General features: G+C 38.7%; 1 protein-coding gene across 6 annotated transcripts in view; it reads left to right on the forward strand.

The window, feature by feature from the left end:
• The window catches only part of pde1cb (phosphodiesterase 1C, calmodulin-dependent b), a 112,182-nt gene that overhangs the window by 74,917 nt on the left and 11,838 nt on the right, over positions 1 to 25,427 (forward strand). For all 6 annotated transcript variants that reach the window (XM_030404162.1, XM_030404161.1, XM_030404163.1 and 3 more), the window contains 8 exons: positions 12,393 to 12,506; positions 13,808 to 13,990; positions 15,711 to 15,777; positions 15,929 to 16,045; positions 16,554 to 16,694; positions 19,527 to 19,627; positions 20,214 to 20,342; positions 20,866 to 20,967. In XM_030404162.1, coding sequence (XP_030260022.1) covers positions 12,393 to 12,506; positions 13,808 to 13,990; positions 15,711 to 15,777; positions 15,929 to 16,045; positions 16,554 to 16,694; positions 19,527 to 19,627; positions 20,214 to 20,342; positions 20,866 to 20,967 — 954 coding nt within the window. The remainder of the gene's footprint in view (positions 1 to 12,392; positions 12,507 to 13,807; positions 13,991 to 15,710; positions 15,778 to 15,928; positions 16,046 to 16,553; positions 16,695 to 19,526; positions 19,628 to 20,213; positions 20,343 to 20,865; positions 20,968 to 25,427) is intronic.

The following is a 25,427-nucleotide window of genomic DNA, read 5'->3' on the forward strand; positions in this document are numbered from 1 at the left end:
ATGTACTCCCTATGTTTCCTGCGAAAAAGTTCTAGGGTTTGTTGTAAAATAAGTTTATACAGATGCAGTCTGTCAAACGTCATGTTTTGCATTCGAGTAAACGGTGCTTTACCTTGATCTCACACACTGATATGTATTTTTTTTCTGTACTTCACAATCATTTTGAAAATGATCAAGGACTAACTCAAGAAACAATATGATTCACAATGCGACGCCCACAATATCGATAGTATAGTGATAAAGCGATTCTGTGATAATCAATACATTGTGAGATATCCATCTAACGATACATCACAATACCTGTTGAACTGAAGAATCAAAAATACCCCTGTAAAGGCAAAGTGCAGGTCAAGGGCTCTTAATACAGTATTTTGAGATGCAAGACAATTAAGATGTAAACCATAAACTTGAATTTATAAGAGTTTGAATACTGTTAAAATGTTCATCATAATACACATTTTCCATTGGAGGAAGGCCCTACCTACAGAAATGCACTGTAAGCATGTCAAACATTTGTGCCTCTGGCAGCAAAGACCCTCTGTGACTGGTTCCTGTGGTTTGAAATAATAGGTTTGTTCCAGCAGATTTCAAAAGACACTTTCTGTCTCCATAGGGTGTTATCAAACTCTTCTCTGGCCTGCCAGTTGAGGCCTAAAATGAAAGACATTACTACAGCCATTAGTTAGCCCATTAAATACTTAATTATGCGATGCTGCAGTGGTGACTACGTTACAGTGAGCTCGCATTTTTAGTGCATCTTCATTTGCTTCAATTTGACCTCTTCTCCCTCACTGCATATTTTTCCTTTCTGCTAATTAAGAGAGCGAGTCATTAAAATACAGTTTTAATTATTGGTATTTTGTTTTTCAGGTTTCATGCATGTTTGGTGACTTTGGTGTTATTCTTGGTAATTATATTTGACCCAGTTTCACCTTGGAAAAGACGTGCATACTTACATAAATTTTTTCAAGGGCCATAACAATTTGATGTTCATTCACAATTTATTTGGGTTGGTCAGAGCTGATACTCAACTAGCTTTACTAGAACATTTGTCTTACAGTACTAGTTATCTTCAACAACAGATATGTTTTCAGTTAAACTTAACGGCTCCTGATTTTTTTTATTTTTATAATATCAACTCTTGAAATAAAATATCCAATTGTAACAAGTAAAATAGGATTATTGTTTTTTATATTTATGTATAGGAACTCAAAACAATCAGTCAAGGTTAGGGAAACATAGTGGTTTTTGTTTATCAAAATTGATTTGAAGGATAACGCATGACGTGTTCGCTTAACAACTAATTAAACATGATATTATCCAAACTTTAACTACTACTGCATCCAGGTGAGCCACGTGTAGAGGAAGCTTGCTGTTAATTATGTAGCTGCTCTAAACCAACTTGAACCAAAAGACATTGCAACAACCAGCGCGCTATCAAATTTGTAAATTTTTTTTAATTTTCATTTTAAACAAAATGTCTTATGTATTGCACCTTTAATATACCAGGACAGACTGTCAAAGTAAGGTCTGTGTATGGGAAACATTGACTTTGTACTGTTTTCAATTTAGTATTTCTAAAAGGAGTTGCAGGTCATCAATTACTAATTTTTTCACTGTCGGATTGTGTTTCTTTCACACAAGGTTGTAGTTGAATATACCTCCTTTAAGTATTTAGTATTTAACAGGTGTTAAGTTTTTCCTTTAGTAATGCCAGCAGTGTGTTAATAGTCAGCTCTCAGACTTTCCTCTGGTTGTTGGACAAGACCTTATGTGCTTCAGTGGGTGTTCACACACACACAAGTTCACATGAGTCCTAAATCATGACATCAAAAATCAAAACGCCTACACATAAGACACAAATACAGCACAGAATACAGCACTCACGTATGCAATGTTTAGTGTTTCTGTGACACATTGCTGGCTTCGTACTTTAATGCCCAACTGTGCTGAGTAAAGCTGCTGGCTTTGTTTCATTTCCCTGCACAACAACTGACTTCCCAGAACTCACAAATTACTTACTGGGATTAAAGGAAATGTAGTTTGGATTTAGGAAGGCTTTTGATTCTTGCAGACAGAACACAAATACCTACACACTTGCTCATTAACACACATTTAACAGTACAACCACTCATTCATACTTAAAACCCACCATATTGATATTTATTAGCCCCTATAATCTCTGGTCAAAACCCCCAGTATACCATTTGTCTGTGACTTAGAAATAAAAGAAGACAGAATTGTATATAATCGTACCATTTTTATTTTTTGCCCTTGTTAGATGTAAATCTTTTTGAAAAGGGATGGTAGGGCAGGACATGGTTCAGGGAGGGAGCAATTTAAAGTGTAAACCAATGAGATTAAGTTCAGAAAAAAACAGCTTGATGTTTTTCAAAAAGTGCATTCTACACTTTCAGAGGGGGGCACCAAAGTCGGAAATTTTCAAAGTTTTGGTTTTGTCCATCATTCCTGTTGATGGTACAAACATTGCAACATTGCTAAAAGAAGATCCGATGAAGCAACAAACATGAGCAGGGCAGGTAGATGTTTGGTCAAACTTATTTGGAAGAAAAATAACAAAGGCAATTGCTAAAATGAATCCCCAGACTGTACCGTTTAAACACCCATGACAGTTTACAGACTTCCTTAACATTGAACGTTGACCTACCATCTGTTATCTAGTTGTATTTATTCCTTTCTGCTTTTGAATACAAACATTTTGGGTGCTCTCACTTCTGGTTTCACTTCCACATAAAGCCGTTTAGATAATTTAGCTAAACTTGGCTTGTTCACATGTGTCTCATCATCAAACTGCTTTTGGCTTCCACTCATTCAGACTTCATTGTTGCAACCTTGCGGTATGCCCAGATCCAGAAAATTACTCTGGAAGTGTGTCCCATATTTACTTTGGGGGGTCCGCCCAGGTTTATCAAGCCCCCTAGGTATATTTGGGGACCCATATTAGCATTTTATCCTTTCATTTGTTTTGATTTGTCTGTGGAAAAGATGCCATCAGTGATCAATCAACTAGTTGACACTCTGCTCCCGCTCTTCCCCTCCCATCCACTGGCAAGTACACATGCCCTGCAGAAAGAGAGAGATCCTCTCTGGTATTATGTCCCTCCTGTAAACCAACTGATTGTGATGTGACCTTTTGCTATTTAATGTAGGCCTACTTATTCCATTGTTTTCTACAAACATATAACTGCACCTGGTTGTTGTAAAAAAGCAGATAACGTTGCTGGTGGAGAGAAAACAGAAAGGAGAGAGAGTCTCCTGTTCTACTGTGAAGTAAACCTCATTTGGATATCAGAGACTGTGCTTGAATTAAGATTATTAAGTTGCAGTTTGAATATGCTGCTTTGACTTCACATAAAGCTTAGATATACATACAGAGTTAAGCGGGATAATGAAAGCCCATATGGCAGATGAATGCTCAACCTTTTAAAATGATGACTTGGCTGCTGGTAAATCAAACACCCACCCTTTGCTGTTGCCAAATGGTCCATCGCCTCTCATTTAGTCATTGTGTGCAGGCTGAAATCTGCTGAAGCCAGTTTTCTTACAGCCAAAAGAAAAAGATGAGCACATGTGTATTTGTACTGTTTCCAGTGCTCTGTAATATTATTGTCAGTATTTTGTTAACTGTGTCATAACACTGACAAAAACACAGAGAAAAACACTCAAACTGTTTTACATAACATTTACCTTAAAATAGTAAATGCTACACTCACATGTATATATGTTTAAGTACACATCTCATAAGCTCACTCGGAAAACACCCTTCTCATAAAACTACATAAAGCCATCTTTAACAGTATGGGCTTCATATGTCAGCAAAAACTAAATGCTGAAATGTGTTTAAACTTCATAACCAGATCTATTGGACTACAATGTGAGCAAACATCATGCAGTCAGCTCATATTTACCAGCATGCCTGTAAGAGTCAAAAGACTTCTTTCCGGAGGTCAAACCAGACACCTGAATTTAATTTGAGCGAAGAAGGTGAATTGACAGAGTCTGTATGAGGGGTCTTAGCTGGCCTTTCTTTGCCCTTCACGATCCACTTTAATACGATAAGACTGATACTTTTTTTTTTAGATGAAAGTCCTGCTCAGAGAAGCTTTGAACCAAAGTTCAAATGCCACACAACCACATGAAAGGCTGTAAAAAATGCATAAAGCCTTCTATGGTGCTGACTGCTGAAGGTAGTGGTATTCAAGGTTGAGGTCATGAGAGTAATGCCTGATATTGTCTTATTATCTCTGTTTTATGTACAAGCTAAACAATTTAGTTTTAAGCATTATATTTCTTCACATGATTAGTATATATTAGTCCATTGATCATTTGTATCTGCATACCAAAGGTCCATGGGGCAAAATAGAGGCAATGCAATATTCTGTTAACTTTACTCATTCCCCAAGATAATGGGTAGTTTTAACCCAGAGTTAGTACTATTTTTATATTACTGTTGGGTTTTAATCTACTGTAGTCTGACATGTTACTGTTTGTTACTTACAGTTTTTTGTTGTAAATTTGTATCATTTGTGCTTTTGAATGTCAAATAATCATCAATTTGTACAATTTATAATTAATATGTGACAGTTTTACTATCTTCTTGGTTCAAAAACTAGTTCAAAATAACCGCATTTAATCTTGGGTAAATAACTTCTACAGTAATATTTTAAATTTGGACAGGGTAAATTATCCAGTTGGACATTGACTCCATTTGTGTGTGCACATTTTGAGTGATTCCAGTCCTAAAGCATTGCTAAGTTTTTTCATTTACAGTCATAACAAAAGGAAATTAGAATGGCACTCGGTAGAGCGCGCACCTCCGCCAAGACCCAACAGTGTCCTCTTGTACCAGCCACCTTAATACAATTTCTTTTTTTAATCAAGATCCATGCATTATAACTGAGAAATGTTAAAGAAAGTGAGAAAAAAATCAGAGATCCACCCCTTTATCCAGATTTGCACCAAAAGATAGTGGGGTCTATCCTTATCAAAGTAATGACTGCATGGTTTCTCAAATAGCTCAAGGGTTTCTGTTTAGTGCCTTGAACTAAAGGCGAACACTGAACAAAGAATGTACAGCAAATATATTACAGGGTCAAATTAATGTCTGTAATCTTGTTCTGCATCTGATATTTGGACATCTTTTTTTGTTACGTAAAGCCACTAAATTAATTTGACCTTCTACATTATAATCAAAGGATTTTGATGCAAAGGTTGGACTTTTTTTAATAGTGTGCTTATCGCATTATTTTTCTATAATTCATCTTGCGAATTTGATTGGCAGACTTTGACATGCGTGGGCTGCATTGAGCCAACCACTGATCTTTTTTAAGGTTTCTTCTATCCCCCGCCATTCTTGTCACATCTGTCACTTGAAAACTCCCACGGGAAGAGCTTTGTTTAGAACAGAACTTTATAAAGGAGTTACCAGTATTTTTCAGAGAGTGCAGCTTGTTTGCACTGTAAGGGTATTTGTAATTTTAATTGGAGACAACAGCAGCAGCAAAAACCTTCAGTCCGAGCCTACTGTAGCGGTTTCCTCCCAAAACTGAATGGCCACCAACGCTCAGTGTGGGTGTCGAATTAGCATTTATATATACAAACAATTTAGGCATTTAGCTCACGTTCACAGCAACACAATGACAGAGGGGGAAGGGGTTCAAGGACATTTAAACAGGACACTGTTTTGTACAGCAGTGTCTGTACCCGAGATACAGTAATATGTCTGTACAAGATATTTGGCAGTGTTCATGTATTTTAATTCAACATTCTTCTTGTCAGATTTGTCAAGAATGATTTGTCAAAATTTGTCAAAAGCACAGAGGAAACACATTGTTATACTTAAAACACAATCATTTTTATCTTATGTTTCTGTAAAACTATAGAGTACGATTGAAAGCTTACAACAGTCAATAGAAAGCAGGTCTAACATTTAGCTGTGTTCTGGTAAGCAGACTCCAGATTAAACCACGGCACCAATTCCTGCTTCACCCTATCTATCTTGCCAAGGTGTGGATGTCCCACGACTCTCGTATTTTATTGATGAGCCTTTTCTCCACTGCAGTCACGTGTCATGGTGGAGGCTGCAGATACGTGGCACCACAGCTTAACTGAGTCATCATGTTTTTACAGGCCTTGTACCGCTTATCAGCCCCAACTTGTGCTTGTTCCCTGAAAGCACGCTAATCTCTCTGGGTGATTATTTTGACCCCAGGCCATTGATTACACACCATCTAGGCTAGAATGTCATTGGAACACAGGCGGTGACCAAATTTTGCATCCTGGCAGTGTGCTCATTCCCCATCGATTCAACCAGACCCATTTACCCCCCCCCCCCCCCTGCTTTCTGCCGTGTGGAAAATGGGCTCCGACTGCTGCTGTGGTTTTTCAAAGCAGAAATGGACCTGTTTTTATTACGAGTTAGGTCAGAGTGGGATACATTTCATTTCTAAAATTTTTTCCCAGTGGGTATGCGAGGAGTGTTTTTTCGCGTGACTGACAATGCAATTGGTAGAGGAGGAGGGAGGCTGTTGCTATGTTACCCTCTGCTGCTTAATATCCCTTTTATTCATGTTCACTTTATGGCTGTCACAACAGCTGTCGAGGGGTTGAGCATTGTGGAGCCCCACTGTACACTGCAGGGCAGCTCTAGTTTGGCACGCCAGTCTTTTGATTTTTTTTTCATTCTTCTCTCTGAGCAGGTCAGTCGAGGTTAAAGAGCTGGAGGCAATAAGAAAAGAGGAGGAAAATGCTTTCAACATGAATTCAGACTCTTAATCTCTTCTCTGTGTTCTGTGCTCACCCCTATGATGGAAAGCAAATAAATCTCTCATCTTTACATATAAAGACAGACAGCTGGAGGCTCATGTCTTTGGCTCGCGCTGTCACTGGCCTATTTAACCTAGCGGCCACTGGGATTTTTCAGACTAATAGTAAGAAAACAGCAATGAGACAATATTGGGGATTTTACATGTTCATTTGTTTTTTACTTAGGGGATAGTTTGAGGATGCTATGTAGGTAAAAATAATTAATCCACTATGGCCCTTTTAAGTACTATTTGATTGGTATTAAGGCCATTGTAAGCCCTTATAAGATGCTTATTAACATTATGATGTGTGAATAAGATTGTAATAAGTGTTAATAATAGCATCATAAACATATTTATCATCATTAGACATTTAGCACTAAAACCTTTATGATATTTATTCTTTATGATAGCATTGATTGTTGCTGTGCCAGCCTAGAGAAAAGTGCACACTGGTCTGCATCTCCCAGTCAGCACTGATGAAGTTACAGTTAGCTGTGAAGTTAACTATTGCTTTTGAGAGCTCATGTTGGCTTAATTGCCTAGGGTTAGCTTGTTTTCTGGTGAATTAAGGGGACTTAGAAACCTGATATCAATATGCATCATAACACAATACAATACAGTACAAAAGGTGTTTGGCCTGTGGCTCACTGTTTAGTTTCAGTTTTGGCACTCAAAGGGAATAATATTACATATTAACTAGCCTAACACTTTACTCAAGGGCCTTAATATAAAGCATTACCTATTGCTTTTTCAATTTTAGTTGTCATGCTCTTGTAAATGGTTGTTTCCTATCTTGTCAGATTTGTCAGAATCACATTCCTAACCGAGCAGACCAAATTCAGATCCAAAGCGAAATGATATATGAAGACACACATGCCAGGATTTTATCGCTGGACTTCAATGTGCGACTCAACACCCTAATATTAAAGCTTTTAAAGCTGACCCTGTCTGGCTGTAGCTGTCAGTGAGAAATTGAGCTGTCAAACAAAATACATCACATAGTACGTCTGAGAAGCACAGATCAAAGCTCAAAGACCTGAACTAAAGCTGTAGAGCTGCTCCTTGCTGTGAGAAGTCTCCTCTGGGGCTCCAGTAAGCTCTCTGTCAAACTGTGTAATTTTGCAGATGACACAGTGTTGTTCAGACTAAAACAAGAAAGGCGATTGAACTGCTTGTATTTGGGTGCAGACATAACAAGTTTATTTATATAACCTAAAATCACAAGTTGTTCTCAGAGGGCTTTGCAATCTGTACAGAACATATGACATTCTCTATCTTTAGACTCTTCATTCTCTCAGATTAATGTGCTAAAAATTGTTGAAATGATTGTAGATTTCAGGAGAACAGCCTCCCCCTCACTGCTTAAACTTTAGGTGGCAGTCCACCCAAAATCTATCTTTGGCACATGAACCAAAAACTGTTTATATAAGCCTTAAACAAAAAAGCTTTTGTATTTTAATCTTTCAGAGAACCTCCACTCTTATCTTGCTTGAATTCATGTTGGTTAGAATGGATTCCAGCGGTAACCAACCGTTGGAAAAGAACTAGTAACTACTTTTCGGTCGGTTCCTTTGATTGACCTCAGTATTTCAGACCTATATATTTTTAGCCAGATTATGAGCTCAGTTTATAACATGTGCTGTATACATAGTTGAACTCACGCACAGTCCAGTGTGTTGAGCATATTTATCACTGCTGTCAACTTTATCTCATGTATTATGTATTAGCAATATATTTAGCACATGTGTTTTTAATTTATGGGGTTAAACCTAAAGGCAATAACCATGCAAAAATGCCCAAAAATGTACTGCTTCCATTTTTGTTGGAGGGGGCAAAGCAGAAAAAAAATTGCCATTGCCATGATTGCCATTTTCAATATTTATGGGCATTATATTGACTAAATAAACAATTGTCAAATTATTTCATGGATTAATCAATAAAGAAAAGTATTTAAGCTCTGAAAGCACCCTATATACTGTAGTGTTTATATACAGTCAGTGTGAAAAAACTCTTAGCTCACAGAAAGCAGATTATGGAGCACTTTGCAATCTAGTTTGTTATGAGAGATTAGGCTCTTTTGCTATTAATCTACAGCAAGAAGTTGATAATGAAAGGCAATGAGAAAATTACTTCACTGCCTTAACACTAAAAGTTCAGAAATAGCAAATTACGTGGCTGTTGCTCCTCCACCCCACCATCTTAAACTGAATTTCCCAGTTGGCTCCATGCCCAGGAGTTACTTTGGGTCTGACCTGTGCTATTAACCCAGCGTGTTGCCTCCCTTGGAACTGACAGCAGGTGAAATGAGCCAATTTTGTTTTGGTTGACAGATACTTTGATTTATCATACGTCCACGGCTGGCAATAATTTGTTTTCAGTCTTAAAAAGGTGCCCAATTGGCTCAATACCATTCAGCCTCAACAAAAGATGATCTTTTAATGGTGGCATTGAATTTTAACTTTTGTCCGACATCCTCCAATGCACAAAGGGATGCAAGGAATAAAAGTCATTGTCTCTAAATTGTTTTCTATTTTATTTGAGCAATTTGAAAAAGAAGTGATTTTCATCATGAAGCCTTCCAAAACACTCCACATCTACTTAATTCACATCACAAGAGACAAACATTTCTTTCAGTATGTGTGGTTCTGTCATTCAACATTGACTTTCAATGTAAGCACAGTGTGTTTGCACCAGTGTGAAGTCAAAGCAAATGACCAACAGAACAGAATTTAATAGCATGAATTAAAGTCTGACAAGGAGCTTTCTTGAAGGAGGTAGGGTATTTTTTTCTTGTGGATTAGCGGGGAAGCTCACTGGCACACAGCTGTTCTTAATAACCATCATTAGAGCTAAGCAAATCACATGCAATGATTCTAGAGTCACAGCGTACCCTTCATCCATTCACTTCCTTATGATTCCTAAAATAGCTGTCAGTAGCTTAAGAGAGAGATTTCAGCACTGAGGCAGCTGTTGTCATAGTTAAATGTACCCTGGGGAGTTTTAAACCTCAAGGAGTGCTATGAAGCTGTTTTTCTGTGAGTTATGCTGGCTTTGTTTATCTCATGCACCGGAACTCACGATCTAGTGTCACATTATTCCAGTGATCAACAGGTGGCAGTAACATGCTGAGATGTGCTGCAGTTTGCTTGAAAGTCAGGGAAGAAGAAGACTGCAGTCTAGTTAACCTAGATGTAAACAAAGCATGATTTAAAAAAAAAAGTTTTTGGAAAGGTTTATGATTATTGAAATGCACTCAACACATTTGTTAGACCTCAAGTATACACACAATTTGATTTGGTGAGTAACAGTGATTGGAAAAATAACAAGGAAGCCCCTCTTGGAAATTCTGGCGCCATGGCTTCAGGGAAGAAATTCTGTTGGTTGGTTATTTTGTCCACCACTTTCTTTCAGTCTAAAATATCTTAACAACTATCCATTGCCATGAAAGTCTGTAGAAACATTCATGGTTTCAGTAAATGTATTGTTGTAATTTTTTTGACTTTGGTGATCCTTTTTGGACAGCTGGAAAGATTGCCTTGAGATTGCAGGAAACAAGCACTGCGGTTCCGAGGTGACACATGTCTCATGCCTCATGTCTCATGAATCTGGAAGTCAAAAACACTTTCCATGTCAAGTGGTCTTGTTAAGCATCTTACCAGACATTTCTCCATAAATATGGAAATTATGACTGTGTAAGACCCTTTGCAGAGGTGGACTTGGGGAAAAACCCTGATTATTATCATTACTTTGCACGGCAGACAGTACGCCAGTGGTTCACAATGAAGCCTTACAGCCACATAGACAAAACTTAAATTCTGTGCCATCCCTTTCTTTTTGAGATCTTCTTTTCAACAAGTCTGCATGAGTGTAGGAAATGATGTGATCTGGTTATTTGAAAAAGATGTCTCACTGCTGTGCACACAATAGCCCACCCCAACTTTGGCCATAAAAGTAAATGGACCAAACAGAAGTCATGAATATTAATGTTGCGATATTCTTTCTCAGTCATATTCACAGATACATTTTAGAGCCTTTTCGTAAAAAATGCAACCGCAGTCAGGGATTGTGATCAATGAAAGCATCTGAAACCTTCCACTCTCCCAGCTTTCTACTTAATAATTCAACAACAAGCGTAGCCTCTGTGGGCATTCACTGTGAAGGGGAGCGTGTGACCTCCAACGCAGCAGCAGGAGGTATACTGCAAGAGGTTGCAGGCTGCAGAGATGATGATGATGTTAAGTTGCTTTTCTCTTTAATGCTATTTATGGTGGTTTTGCCAATACTTGAGAATATTTGAAGTGATCTTTAGCCACAAGTGAATTAGCCTTGAAAAATATAACGTGGAGGGAAGATGGTGTTAAATTGTTTTATTGATATTACACTGCTGGTTCACAAGATTGTATCAGTCAAATATCAAATGTATTCAGTTTTACTGAAGAGAAGTATTGAACCTTTTTTTCACTTTAGCCAATACTTCATGATCAATTTTGCATGACCTGAAAGTTCTTCATTGTACTGCAATGTAAATTAAGTGTACAACACTGTATAAGCCCAATTAGTGAATATAAACAGTCAATTCCTGCCGCCTTGACCTTTACACGGCAGTTTACTGACTCTACAATCAACTGTTGGGGAAGTCAAGATAAGAAAAATAGAATCTAGGAACCAGTTTAGGGAAAAACTAGTGACACTGACCCAGTTATAGAGCCAATGTAATAAAAGCAGTAGTCAGTGATGTCAAAAGTGACATAGTAGGACCACCTAGAGCTACAATATCAAAGTTGTCTTAATTTTAAATAGCCAACACATGCAAATGAGTTGAAGCAGAGTCTGCAGACATCAAAGATGTGCAATTTTTAGAATGAAAAGACCTTTCAAACAGCTGACATTTTGACTTCTCGAGGCAGAAAAAAGCACAAGTGGAACTAATAACGTTAACGATGGCTTCGTTCCAATTAGGTGTCCCAGTAGTGAGCCAGCATGTATAATACCTGAGCTCTGGAGGTGACATGTAGATGAAATGCAGCCATCATTAATGTTATAAATTACACCTGTGTTTGACCAGTCAGAAAGTCTCCTGTGAAAAAGGCTGGATTGTATCTTGGTTATGTCAATCAAGACCCTTGAGAAGGAACCTAAGACTCTCATTAGAACTTAAATGGATTAGAGGGGAAACAGAATCCTCTTTTCAAGAAGTATGAAAACAAAGATCTCACTTTTCAGGCCACATTGATTTATTTTAGATTAGTTTTAAATTAAATTGAATGGACAAAAGTAAAAAATGGCAATAAATATGGTTTTATTTTTGCTCACTGCTCTCCAGTTTTCCATTTGGATATCTGGATGGAGCAGTGTGCATATCCAAGACCACAATTAAATTTGGCTTATTGGTCAAATTGTATTTTGGTTGCTGTCCCAGGTTTATTTTATAATGGAAAGAAAAGTTGCCTAGTTCAGCATAAACCCAGACCAGCTTAATTCAATATCAGTTACACTTAATTTATCATGTCAGGACAGCAGGGGAGTAATCCCATTTGTTAAATGACTGTTGAATCTCTGTTTTAGATTAAGATGTCTGGTGAAGCAACTGGAGAGAGGAGAGGCTTCCCTCACTGACCTCAAGAAAAACCTGGAGTATGCAGCGTCGGTGCTGGAATCCGTTTACATTGAGGAGACAAGGTAAGGAAGCCGTGGTTTTCTACAGCAGAACAAGTATTGAAATGGTTCATTTACTGAGAACAACAATGCAGCGCTAACAGAGGCCAGACGGAAGAGGGATTACCATAATTAGTGTGGCAATTGACCTGAGCTGTAATTCTGAGTTTCATTTTAAACATTTTGCCTGTCTGATTAGTAGAATCTCACACTCACGTCATACATATTACAGAAGTTTGCCTTCGTTGTATCAACTTTTTGAGATCTGGGTTTTAATTTTTTTTTATTTTAGCACTATAATTTTATAATATGTAGTTATGACTTTTTTAATATTATGAGTCAAACACATTTTTCTAGCTATGTCATAAATCATACCACAAAAGTCACACACTCCCTTTCCCGGTGGTTTTGGTTTCTTCCAAAAATTGCAGCGTGAAATGGTTCTCAAACAAGAGGTACGCACACAGCCCATGAGGAGTTGTAGGCTGAATTATAGTTTAGGTTGTGTTTCTGGAGTTTTTAGTCGAGAATCTATCCCTTTTTATCAAACAGGTGCAAATGAAATGAAATTAGCTAAAGACAGTTGCATAAGGATAGTTTGCTTTGCAAGATAATTGGCTACGATCAACTAAAGTTAGTAGCCATCCCTCCGCTTATTATGTTTAATCAGCAACTTCTTATCCTTGATCAACAAAAACTACTTGACCTCAGGCCACAGAAAAATTGGTTGTGGCAAAAAATTGTTTGGGCATACTTAAGGTATATACTAGGTCAAAATATGTCAGTAGTTGAATGCATGTCCTGAATCTGAGATATGGCCAGGCTTATGGAATTATGTAAGCCTCTCGTCATCTAGATCCCTCCAGATTAGGGCCAGCGATGGCATGACCACTCCAGGATGGAGGATGATGAACTATCCAGTGCAGAATCCATGTAGCACTGTGATTATCAGTGTGATGTGAATGCTTTCTCTCGCCATAAGAACATGTATTTAGTTCAGAGGGTGGAGACCAACAGGCTTTGTTCTTGATCCCCTGTACATGTCAACACAACAGGGTAGCTGTGGAGAATTATATCGCACAATTGGATTCAAATACTCCCCATGATGGTGTTTCAAGAGGCCTGGGATGTTTTGATGTTACGTAAGAGGTGATATTATTTGATGGACAGCGCCGGGATTTGAGTTTGATCCCCTTTGAAAGTAGAGCTATGATCCATTAAGAATATTTTAGTCTCTGCATCTGTCTGTTTTCTCTTCCTTTGTTTCTTTTCGATTTGTTTCTGTCTTTTAAACTTACATCACTTCCCTTCTTGCTGTTTGTCAGGCGTTTGGTGGACACAGAAGATGAGCTCAGTGACATCCAGTCAGAGTCGGTGCCCTCAGAGGTACGGGACTGGCTGGCCTCCACCTTCACCCGGCAGATGGGGCTGATGCTGCGACGCAATGAAGAGAAACCTCGCTTCCGCAGCATCGTTCACGCTGTCCAGGCTGGAATATTTGTTGAGAGGTAAATGTGTGTATGTGTGCACACAAGCACATTGCCATTGGTGTTAAATACTTAGTACGGATTGTCACCTTTATCTTCCCTCCAGTGAAGTTTTATCTATCACTGGTCAGACCTAACAAGCATAGCCCCAAGCAGCGAGATGCTATCAACATCTTTAATTTGGCCTCACACAAAGAATACATAACCACCAAGCTCTCACAGGATTCCAGTGCATTTTCTGCACGTACTGACATTTTACAAAGCAGCGTTTTTAAGAGCTTCGAATTGATGATTTTCTCTCCTTCGAAGCAGCATTTGAGTAAAATTTTTGTTTGAAATATAGCACTGCAACAAATAATCGTTGATTGTTGATTGAAGGAAAATGCTAATAAGAGTTATTTGGGTATTTGATTGATCGTTTTAGATATTTTTTCACATAAAAAAGCAATAAAATGTTTCTAGGTTCTCAATGAGAGGATTTTCTGCTTATGCTAAAATTATTATTTTTGAGCAAAACAAAACAGGTAGTGACCTTGGGAATAACCATGTGCTTTAGAATATGAAGATATTGAAACCTTTTCACTGATTTTGGATGTTTTGTAGACAAAACAATTATCAGTTATCAGGGAAAATGATTAGCAGGTTAAATATTGAAAATAAATTAGTTGTTGTTGTTGTTAGTTGCAGCAAGCAGAAGAATATGAACTTTAGTTCGCATAATGGAATGTAAAAATGCTAACAATCACAGAATGCCAAGTGCAGCATTTAAAGGATGTGAGAACAAAAAAAACATACGTCAGTGACAACACAAATTGATGAAAATTCAAAAGTGTCTGAAACCTCAATTGAATGCTTACTCCAGAGTAAAAATTTGATTGAAGTCTGCTTTCATTTGTGTCTAAGTTAGATTAGTGGTGACGGGTAATGCAATGCCTGTTTCTCAGATCTATCTGAACTTTTGCTTGTTCTTAATTGAATAAAAACTAGCAGCAGCCCAGAAGGTGGATAAGACAATTCAAAACCCTAAAGCATTACAAGATCATTTACAAACCAGTATGGTCCTTTAAAATCTCATCCCATTGAAAATATGTCTGCATCCTCTGCACAGTGACTCACTCACCTGAGTCCACCATACATCATCACAGCCTTGGCAAGCACAATCATTCAGAGAGTTGCAAACAGCTCCCTCTCCAAGGCTGCTCTTTATCACATACCGGAATGTGACATGCATTTGTTCAAATCAATAAGCTTCAAACATATAAGCTCTAATCTTTCTTAATCTGTTTCTACAGAGGACAGTCTGCTTTCAGACATTTACAATGAAGGAAGATTGGGAAAAGGGAGGATAAAAATCAAAAGGTGGAGCAGTGTGGTCCAGTAAAGTTATGGACACTGTTGCAAGACATCTATTTTGAAAATAAAGGCATATTTTGATTTACTACTATGTTAGAGACTGCACATTGTATACAAACTGTGCTGCCTTCAAACTGACATTAATTTCATTACATCTCTAATTTTTGACCGAGTCTTAAAGCTTGTCACGTATAAATAAAAACAGGCTTGCAGGTACTTTTCGACTTAACTTTTTCATGACAGTTTCCTACTGAGTTGTGTCGATTTGTAGGTTTATAGAGTCGTGGTGGGGAACCTTCCAGGCTGTGGTTTGGGGGGAAGTGTGGTAACCTCTGGTGTTTAAACCCAGCTGTGCACTTCATTTGATGTTTTTATCTCATCCAAACAGGATGTACCGACGTACCTCCAATATGGTGGGACTCAGCTACCCCCCTTCTGTCATATCTGTGCTTAAGGTATTAACATGTGCACACACATCTGTGCACAAGCACACAAAGTAATCTACAAGAAAATGACTTGCGGCACCACCCAATTTTTTTGATGAGTACATTGTTTGAGGAGAAGCTTGTAATTATTTGATTATAATTTTTTTTCTTCCCCACACAGAATGTTGACAAGTGGTCGTTTGATGTGTTCGCACTAAATGAGGCCAGCGGGGAGCACGCACTTAAATTCATATTCTATGAGTTGCTCACAAGATATGACCTCATTAGCCGTTTCAAGGTAAAGACACGAGGATTTAACATACCATTGGTCACTGCTTTACCTTCTGTTTGTGTCATTAAAACAAGGAGAAACTAAGAACATTTCACCCTTCACTGTGCCTGATTTGATGGAAGTGAGTCACTTCACTGCCACTTAAGTGTTAGATTGTGTTGTTGCATTTCAACAATGGCCATAATATGAGAGGGGTTGGACATACTTCATCTCATCTGATAGATGGCATTTTCCACAGTGTCTTATAGCTGAGGACATTTCAGTTGAAGTGACAGCATCTGAGAGTAAATGACACGGGCAATGAAATAAAGCTGACATGAATACGTAATCGAAGTCTGCAGTCGCCCCAAATGATTCACAATGATTTTACGACATCAATTTCAGAGGCTGAAGGGACTGTGCACGCATTGAAACTGCTCATCATTTAAATCACCAGATAGCTCTCAGGAGTTTCTTACTCTCTGCATTGTTTTTTTGGCTAGCAGTCATTTGCTGTTGTTTTGTCTGCTGTCAGATCCCGATATCTGCCGTGATGTCATTCGTTGAGGCCCTGGAAGTGGGATACAGCAAACACAAAAACCCCTACCACAACCTGATGCACGCTGCTGACGTCACACAGACAGTACACTACCTGCTCCTCAAAACTGGCATGGTGGTGAGTGGATCAACTGTAAACTTATCTACAGAAATCAGTTGAACATACAGCTGATGGTTTGGTTCTAAGCAAGGAATCTTAGTTGATGTAATCAAGGAGATTTCGTCCACATGGTATTCAGAACATCTCTTTCAGCTGCCGAATGCCAGCTTAATTACAGCTTTGCCTGACATGCAGCTGCTAAATATGGCTTTTTGTTTTTTTCTTTGAGAATCCATGAGCCATTCTTTTGTGAAAAAAAAGGACAAGACATCCGGAGAAGATCACCCTTTAATCCCAGTCTCGCTCAGGGCAGGTTTGGGAACATCAAACCACAAGTCTAGACAAAATGTGACTTATTAATGCTTATTGTTTGAACATTTGAAGTCAAATGTCTTCTTGTCTTAACATTGCTTCATTTCAACTTTTCATATTTCATGCTGCTTTTGTTCTTTTTTTAACTCCAGTGACCTACATAGCAGTCCTTCCACTGACGTGACTTTGGGGCATTTCTGACTACATTCCTACAAAAAAAACACTAGCCTTGCTCAAGCCGAGTTCAAAGTCCCCATCCAGCCGGCCGCCCCCGCTTCCAGTGTTTATTTAATCACCTTAATAAGGCGGCTGCGACAGCTGTCGACATGGTGTGCTTCCTTGGGCAGTGCCTTGCGGGGTAAACCACATTACTGCTACAACCATGGGCTCCTGGGAGAGCGGGAGAACAGCATCTATCATTTCACAGGCCCTCCAGACTCCATTAAATCAACAATCAACAGGTCATTCATAAAGTCAGCCCCAAGAGGAAATATACTGAGGGATGGATGGGGCATCTTGCTCTCACACATCCACCCACAACCCCCCCAAAGTCTTAATGACTCCCCATCCCCCCATTGTTGATTAGTCACCAATATCGACTGGGCTTTCTGAGCTAAATCCCCACTCTGGGCACATTAGTGCACTCACATCTCAGAGGAAAATGCCTGCTCACAGGTGTTGGGTATGCTGCATGTACTCAGAGATGTGCCATAAATTAAAACACATTCATGCACACGCACGCAGGTACAGTCGATAGTATTAGCATTATTTTGGCCACCAATGCTCATTGAAAGAAATACGATTTTCACATTCACTGTGTTGCCGGCTGTTTAAGAAATGTTTCAACATTTTGGGAAATACTTATTTAGATCAGTAGTTCAGTAACGCACTCAAATCTGTTCATTTCAATACTACTTTGTGATTAAATACATTCATCAACAACTTTTACCATGGCAAAGACAAAAACAAGGTCACTAAAATGGAATTTGAAATTACGTAATAGCTGGTAGAAGGAGACGCAGGTTTTGTTTTTTGTTTATGATTTTTTAAATAACCACTGAATCCAGATCTACCTCTTGTCATTGGATGGTTGCTAATGTATCTTCCTGTGCTACTGAATTATCTTTCTAGTGACACAACAACAGTACTAACGCCTAAAATTAGTTGCACTTTGTGGCTCGCACACACACTCATCACTACAGGCCAAGCCGCCTCAAAAACGCTTTGGAAAAGCTGTTCTTGCTTGTCATGAATGCGTGCGCAACAGACCAACATATGTAATTACTGGGAAAAGGCATTGTGAACCAGGTTGAACCATAGCTGATCTGCCTCAGTTGCTGTAGGAATAGTGCAGATACACAACATATATTCCGCAAACAACTGAGTCAGGTGTATTGAGGTGATATGATTTGATTTTAATGACATCTAATGGTTATTAAAACACAGCTTTTAATGTGGAAATTGTTTTTGTGCTTGGATAAAATATGCCAGGCCGTACTAAGCGGTCAAGTACTTTGTTTTCATGTAAATCATAGAGTACAAACTACTTAAATCATTTATAAGAGACACTGACATTGTTTAAACAATAGCAGAATTACATGAACACCTCTCTGATCTCACAGAGATCTTTTATCATAAAATCATTTATCATTCTTGGTCTTGAAACTAGAATACATACATATTACATGTATTGTAGTTTTACAGGGAGTTATGTGCTAACCAAGCCAGCCATTTCACCCTGTTTTTCGCTCTTTGTGCTGTGCTTAGTCAACCAGATTCTGGCTGTAGTTTCACTTTAACATACTGAGATGAGAGTGGCATTGATCTTCTTAGCTATTTTTTGGCAAGAAACCAGATCAGCAAGTTATTCCTTTAAGAGTACTGCTACTTTTACATCATCCTCCTCTTTTCTGCTGTCACAAATCATGCCTAAAACGGTTAGACTTAAATAGGAACGCATGATGTGTATTCTCACCTTGTAACAGCATTAACTCGTAATAAAATTACAGAGCATGACTTTTCATTTATATTTGGTAACAGTGACAAAGAACACTAAGACACTGTCTGAAAGGGAAATAGTAAGGAGAATTGTTAAAGTGACAGTGTAAGATGTGATTCTCAATAGAGCTTGTCTTATCTAAAGTTTCCTTTTTGTCTCACTGACCTTTCCTCCATCTTCTCCTCCCCATTTGTCTCCTTCCATCCCTGCATGTAATGTATTCCTCTTGCCAAATACCTTTCTCTGCACCCTTTCACTTTTCTCCACTACATGTTTATGACGTGATAAACCATTCCCTGTTTTCCCCCTTTTTCCATTCACTGGCTTCTCATTTCCCTTCTCTAATTTTTGTCCATTCTTTCCTCTTCTGTCACTGTATTTTCCATCTCGTTGATCCCTTCCTCAACACCCTTCCTACTTCTATATATGTCTCTTAATATCCCCCTCCTCCTCCCTTATCTTCACTTCCCCTTGCTCCCTCACACCCCACGTCTTCTCTCCGTCCTCTTCTTCTTGTCCTCCTCACCCTCTCCCTCCAGCATTGGTTGACTGAGCTTGAGATCTTTGCCATGATCTTTGCGGCGGCGGTGCACGACTACGAGCACACGGGGACCACAAACAACTTCCACATTCAGACAAGGTAATGGATCATAAAATCAAAAATGCATGGCACCGACTCCCGCCCGATCAATGTTTTCATTTACAGGAAGGTGGCTGGCTTTACATTGACACTGAGATCGCCTGCAGTGCTGTAATAACACTCAGGCAGGAGGTCCAAATGAGCTCCATGCCCTTAAGAATTTGAATCGGCGAGAAGACTTTGTAACTTTTGTCCAAATTATAATAAGGAAAATTTCTTATTTTGTTGACTGTCTTCATTCTTAAATAATATGTCTTTATTTCTGTACCAAATCTTTTCTCGACAGCACTGCAGAAAAGATTCCATATTCCTTTGAATAAATTATGTCGTCCAGATACATGTTTTTGAGAGTCCTTCCTTGTAAAATGGACGTCCTTAAAATTAGAATAAATTATTAAGACCATATACAGAACATGAGTTATTCTCAAATTTAGATTGTCAGAGTTTGGCCAGATTGAAGTCTGTGCAAAGAGGGCAAGAGCTGGTGTACTTATTGCATTTATGATCAAGGGGCACATTTTTCTTTAAACTTTTCTGTCCATTATAGCTCAGCGAGAGACTATTGCTTTCTCTTTCATTTTGGCAGGTCAGACACAGCTATCCTGTACAATGACCGCTCAGTGTTGGAGAGTCACCATGTCAGCGCAGCCTACCGCCTGCTGCAGGAAGACGATGAGATGAACATCCTCTACAACCTCTCCAAGGATGACTGGAGGTCAGTGAGGCAGATACTTCGACGGACAATAAGGGAATGGGAGACAAAGAGATGAAAGCGCTGAGTGACAGCAAAGGGAAATAAATCTCAGAGCTGTAACAGAGAACAGCTAGAGACAGTGGAGAGGCAGACATGACTGGCGGAAACCACACAGGTCGAGCAGAACAGTTTTACAATCGACACATCACCTGTTTAAAGCCCAAAGTGAACTTCCCTTTTGTTTTTCAAGATTAACAATTTTGCTCTGTAGTAAAAATCAGAAAAGTTCACGGTCCATCAAGTCTTTACTAAATGGAAGCGTCACGTGTGATAATATATTGAAGAGGACAGCTGCAATCCGAGTACTCACGGTATAAGCTGAGACTTGTCAGAGTAGATATTATAAATAGCTCTCAAAAACTGTGTCGGCTGCCTTCATTTACTTTAGCGACTTCCGAAATAAGTCGGCTTTTATTACCTGTGAGTTTGACAGTTCATTATACAGCACATGGCTCATGTTTTCCTCTCCCCTGTTTCCATCCAGAGAGCTGCGGGCTCTGGTGGTAGAGATGGTGCTGGCCACAGACATGTCCTGCCACTTCCAGCAGGTGAAGGCCATGAAGAATTTCCTACAACAGCCGGAGGGGTCAGTTCCCTTTTTTTTCTCTCACTACCGTTCACACTCCCTGTCCCCTCGACCCAGCAATTTACATCCTCATTAACTCTGCCATCACATCACTGTTCACTCACCACCCGTTGTTTACAACCCAATTAACCCTGCCCTGAAGGGTGCAAAAAACATGTTTGTATCAAATGGACAAACAAGATGGTATCTGTTGCTCAAAGTTGTAGTTTGTTACTGAATAGTACCAAATATCATGCATTACACAGAACAGGCATAAAGTAGGGTAAAGTGCACTCTTAGGCACAAACACAAGATATTTTTTGTTTCTGTGCTGGCAGTTTGCAGCAGAGTTATGGTGCAGTCGAATTGGGTTTGGCATGATAAATGTATTTGCACACTGCAGTTAAAAACAGCCGGTGGTGGAAATATTGCTGGCAGGTTTGCTGGCACACAGTAGTCTGCTACAGCGAAGATGACCAGCTAGAAAGCCTTCCACAAACTATTGTTCTTACTAGCATTCCTGTTCTGCTGATTGGAGTCTGCAAGACATGCACACTCTTAGCAAAAAGTAGTTTATTCAAGTGTACTACAAGTATACTTATTTTGTACTAAAACTGAGGCAGTATACTTGAAGTGTACTTTTTATGTACTACATTTTATATACTTAAGAAAAGTATAGTGAAGTATACTTGGCTTATACTGAGAAGTATAAAGAATAGTCTAAGACTAAGTACATTAATACTTAGACTTATACTTTAATACTAAAGCTTATACTTGTACTTTAGTATACTGTGGACTGTGGCGCAAAGACTCTTGGGTATTCTGTTGTTGTTGGTGTAATTATGGTTTGTGAATGTGTTTGTGAATAAGATGATGTGTAAGACCGTTGCGGGTTAATTCACATCCTTGTTATGTGGTTAAATTGTGTCGAATTAACAAAGATGATAAAAATGTTGGCACCGTGAGTGAAGGGGTGTTTTCCGGGAGAGACTTCCCCGTATTGTAGTAAATAGTGGATCTCTTGGTAGAGCTTGCCACATCATAAGTGCTAATACTTTCAATATCTTGATGTTAGTACAGAAAAAGGTTGACTCATTGAGTTGTGCTTACATTTATTTTAGCAGAATAAAAAGGTTTTTCACTACACAAATTTGTTTTGAGGTATTACCCCTGTTATAAACTTACATGTTAATAAACTAAAATGTGGACTAGAAGTATATACTAAGTACACTAGTAGTATATAGATGAGTATACTTGTTGTATACTTGAAAGTGTACTTCTGTAAACTTAAAATGACCTTATAAAGTATACTTAAAGTATACTTTTATAAACTTAAAATGTTCCAATTTAGTCCGAAGAAGTATCAAATTAGTATACTTTCTAGTATGCTACAAGTACGTGGTCCATAGTATACTTGCTATACTTATACTTATACTCAAGCATATTTAATAAAATGAACTTCAAGTATACTACTTTTTGCTAAGGGCATAAACATAGACAGCAACCAGAAATGCTTTCACTCCACTTATAGCTGTTAGTAGTTGAGTTTTGGCAAATCTGTTATATAGGTATATATAATTCAGCGGGTTTGCTGGAGGACTTTGGGTGATGAAGAAGAAAAAAAACAAGGTAAACAATCTTGGCTCTAGACTAACCTTAACTTTTCTGTACTTACTTGAATATTTTTGACAAGTGGAAGATGATTGATATATGCCTCATTGAGCTCAGTTACAGGTACAAACTATAAATGGACCAAGAGTTACAAGCAAACTCCCACTCTGTCTAACTTGCAGAGTTTAATTTATGTGTTTTGGTACTAGACCTGCATCATGCTAAAAAAACCCAAAAGTTTGGGGATTAAATATGGGGGCTGTTGAATACATTACAATACATTTTCTAAAAACCCATGTATGAGTTAATAGTTTAAGTCAGGCGTAGAGGCTGTATTATATGTTGCTCTGGTTGTGTCTGTCACGGTGCTGATACAGCGCTAATGAGCTATAGTTTCCCCAGTAAACACACCATCCTCCATACCGATTGAGTATATTGTTGAAAGTGCAGGTATATAACTTTGTCCTCTGAATCTTGATATATCTAAAGCCAGATGCTCAGGGCAGAGATAGTGGCAGTCTTTTGCAGGTTAATTCGAGGGGAATCCCCTCAGTAAACGATCCTGAGTGTGTGTCTCAAAATCTCATGATCAAAGGTGTTCCTTTCCTGTGACGTCTTAAAGCATTTCCCAAGAACAGCAGTATTATCTGCTTCATCTTCTGAATACTTCTTTAAAGTAGAATTAGATCACTGTCTATTACGTAACTTTTACCTTGTATGTCCTGGCGGACCCTCAAGAGACTCACTTTGCAAAGCACACATCCCACAAATTAAAAACGAAAGAGAACATACGAAGAATATAAAATATTCTCAAATTCAACAATTTATATTCCAGCCAGCCTGAAGGAAGACAAGGCCAAGTGTATTTGGAACAGGAGGTGAATATGTTTCCGTCAAATTAATAGATTTTTTGCTGCACTCGAGTTTATGAGCCTGAAATTACTTTTTTGCACTTTTGGAGCACAGCATCCTCTACAGTGACTGATAGCTGGTGCACCTCTACATGCAGACAAAGAGCTGCCGTTGGCGAATAGAAAAAAAAAGAAGCACTATCAAGCGAACTATCATATGACGTGATGAGTCATCAGTGCTGATGTGGCTGCAACACTGAGGGGAAAGCTGGAGGAAACTCTTTGACCTTCTTGCAATTCCTTTTGACACAGCACAGGAATAAAGAACTGCTCCGACAGCAGTGATATGGAGATAAGCAGCTCCCTGAGAACATACGTAGGAATCCACAATATTATGCTTCCTATACTGTATTTGTGAGTATACATTAAAACCATGAGTGCTGACTGGAAGGTAATCATAAAGCTACAGTATAGGGCACACACACTGGCCCATGAATGAGAGATTGCGGTCTCCAGGAAACTATACTGCTGAATAGACTCTAATGCGCAGTAATTTCAAACCAGTGTGCTCCAGGCCTGCTTAGAGTGCACTTTAAGACCCAATCTGCTACAAATGGAATGACTGGAAATTTGAGCTAGTCTTTCTCACCTCTGTTTAACCTTGTGTCGTGTCTGCGCGTGTGTGTGTGTGTGTGTGTGCGTGTGTGTGTGTGCCGTATTTGTGTCTGTGTTTTCATTTGTGTGCCTATTTCCATATTGGTTCGTGTCCATCCAATCGTGCTTCAGTCCATTAAACATGATATTTTGATATGGTTATCAGGCATCTCAGACACCACCGCTGTCTGATGAGGTGGGATGAAGCATCTTCACACTGTGTAGAAAACCGATTAGCCTAAATGAGGCAGTTTGATGAAAGGGGGATTGGCTGTGCATGTGTGTTTTTATGCACATGTTAAGCAGAGACACTGCAGGTAAAACAACGTTAATGTGCAAGTCAGCGTTGAGATTTTGGGCTGTTTTGCTTTCATAACACGTCTTCATTCAGACTAGTGAAAAGAAAATGTCCAAGATACATATTTAGGTGTTTATTTTATTTTAGACATTTCCTCTTGAAATGTATGCAAAGTAGCATAACGTTGACAAAAAGGTCTCATCTGGATATTCAAATATGCAATGCAAAAGCCTGATTTAACCTTTTTCTTTCTCAAAAACATTGACTCTAATATGTCAACAAAATATAAAATCAATTTGGAATCTGGCTTTATCCAATCTTCAGACTTCAGAAAACTAATCAACTGGGGAAGTTTCACAGTGATAGCTATCAGCTAAAAGATTCATCCTATTCCCCTGTAGTGTCTCCTCCATGTCAGCATCCGTTTAATCATCCAAGTCTAATTTGGTCTCGTACGGACCTCAACTTCTCTTTTGCCATCTTCCAATTTCCTCCCAGCTGTTCTGTAGTAACTGTTTGTCTCTGTGCTGACGCATTGTAACATCCTATAGATGTTACAATGCACATTACCAACTCCAAAAGTGCCACCATGTACAAACTTCTACCCCTTGTCCTGTGGTCATGTCTCCCTTAAACTACTGACTACAGTGCCCCCCACGAATATAAAAGAGTACGGATAAAAGGTTCCGTCTGTACCCGTATGCCTAATGTTGAGCATAAATGAGCCATTAGTGGTTTGACAGTTTGTGGCCTCCATAAGTCAAATTTTTATCATCACTACACTTAAAAGGATGTTTGTTTTATTGTCAATGAATCACTTGAAGAGCCAAAGAGACAAACCATGAATTGATCACAATAATACAATTATAAGTATTGTCCTCTTTTCCATAGAGTTCCGCTGTTGGCCAAATGCGGCTGAAAAAAACAGTGAGCCACATTGATGTAGTGTACGACATGTTTCTTTTATAACCATAAACACAAACACATTAGTTTATTTTGAGTCAGTCCCACATACAACCTCCTGCTGTCAGAACACTCACTACTAAATGTGTGTTGGGTCCCAAAAA

Source organism: Sparus aurata, chromosome 21 (assembly GCF_900880675.1).
Source record: "Sparus aurata chromosome 21, fSpaAur1.1, whole genome shotgun sequence".
Taxonomy (NCBI): Eukaryota; Metazoa; Chordata; class Actinopteri; order Spariformes; family Sparidae; genus Sparus; species Sparus aurata.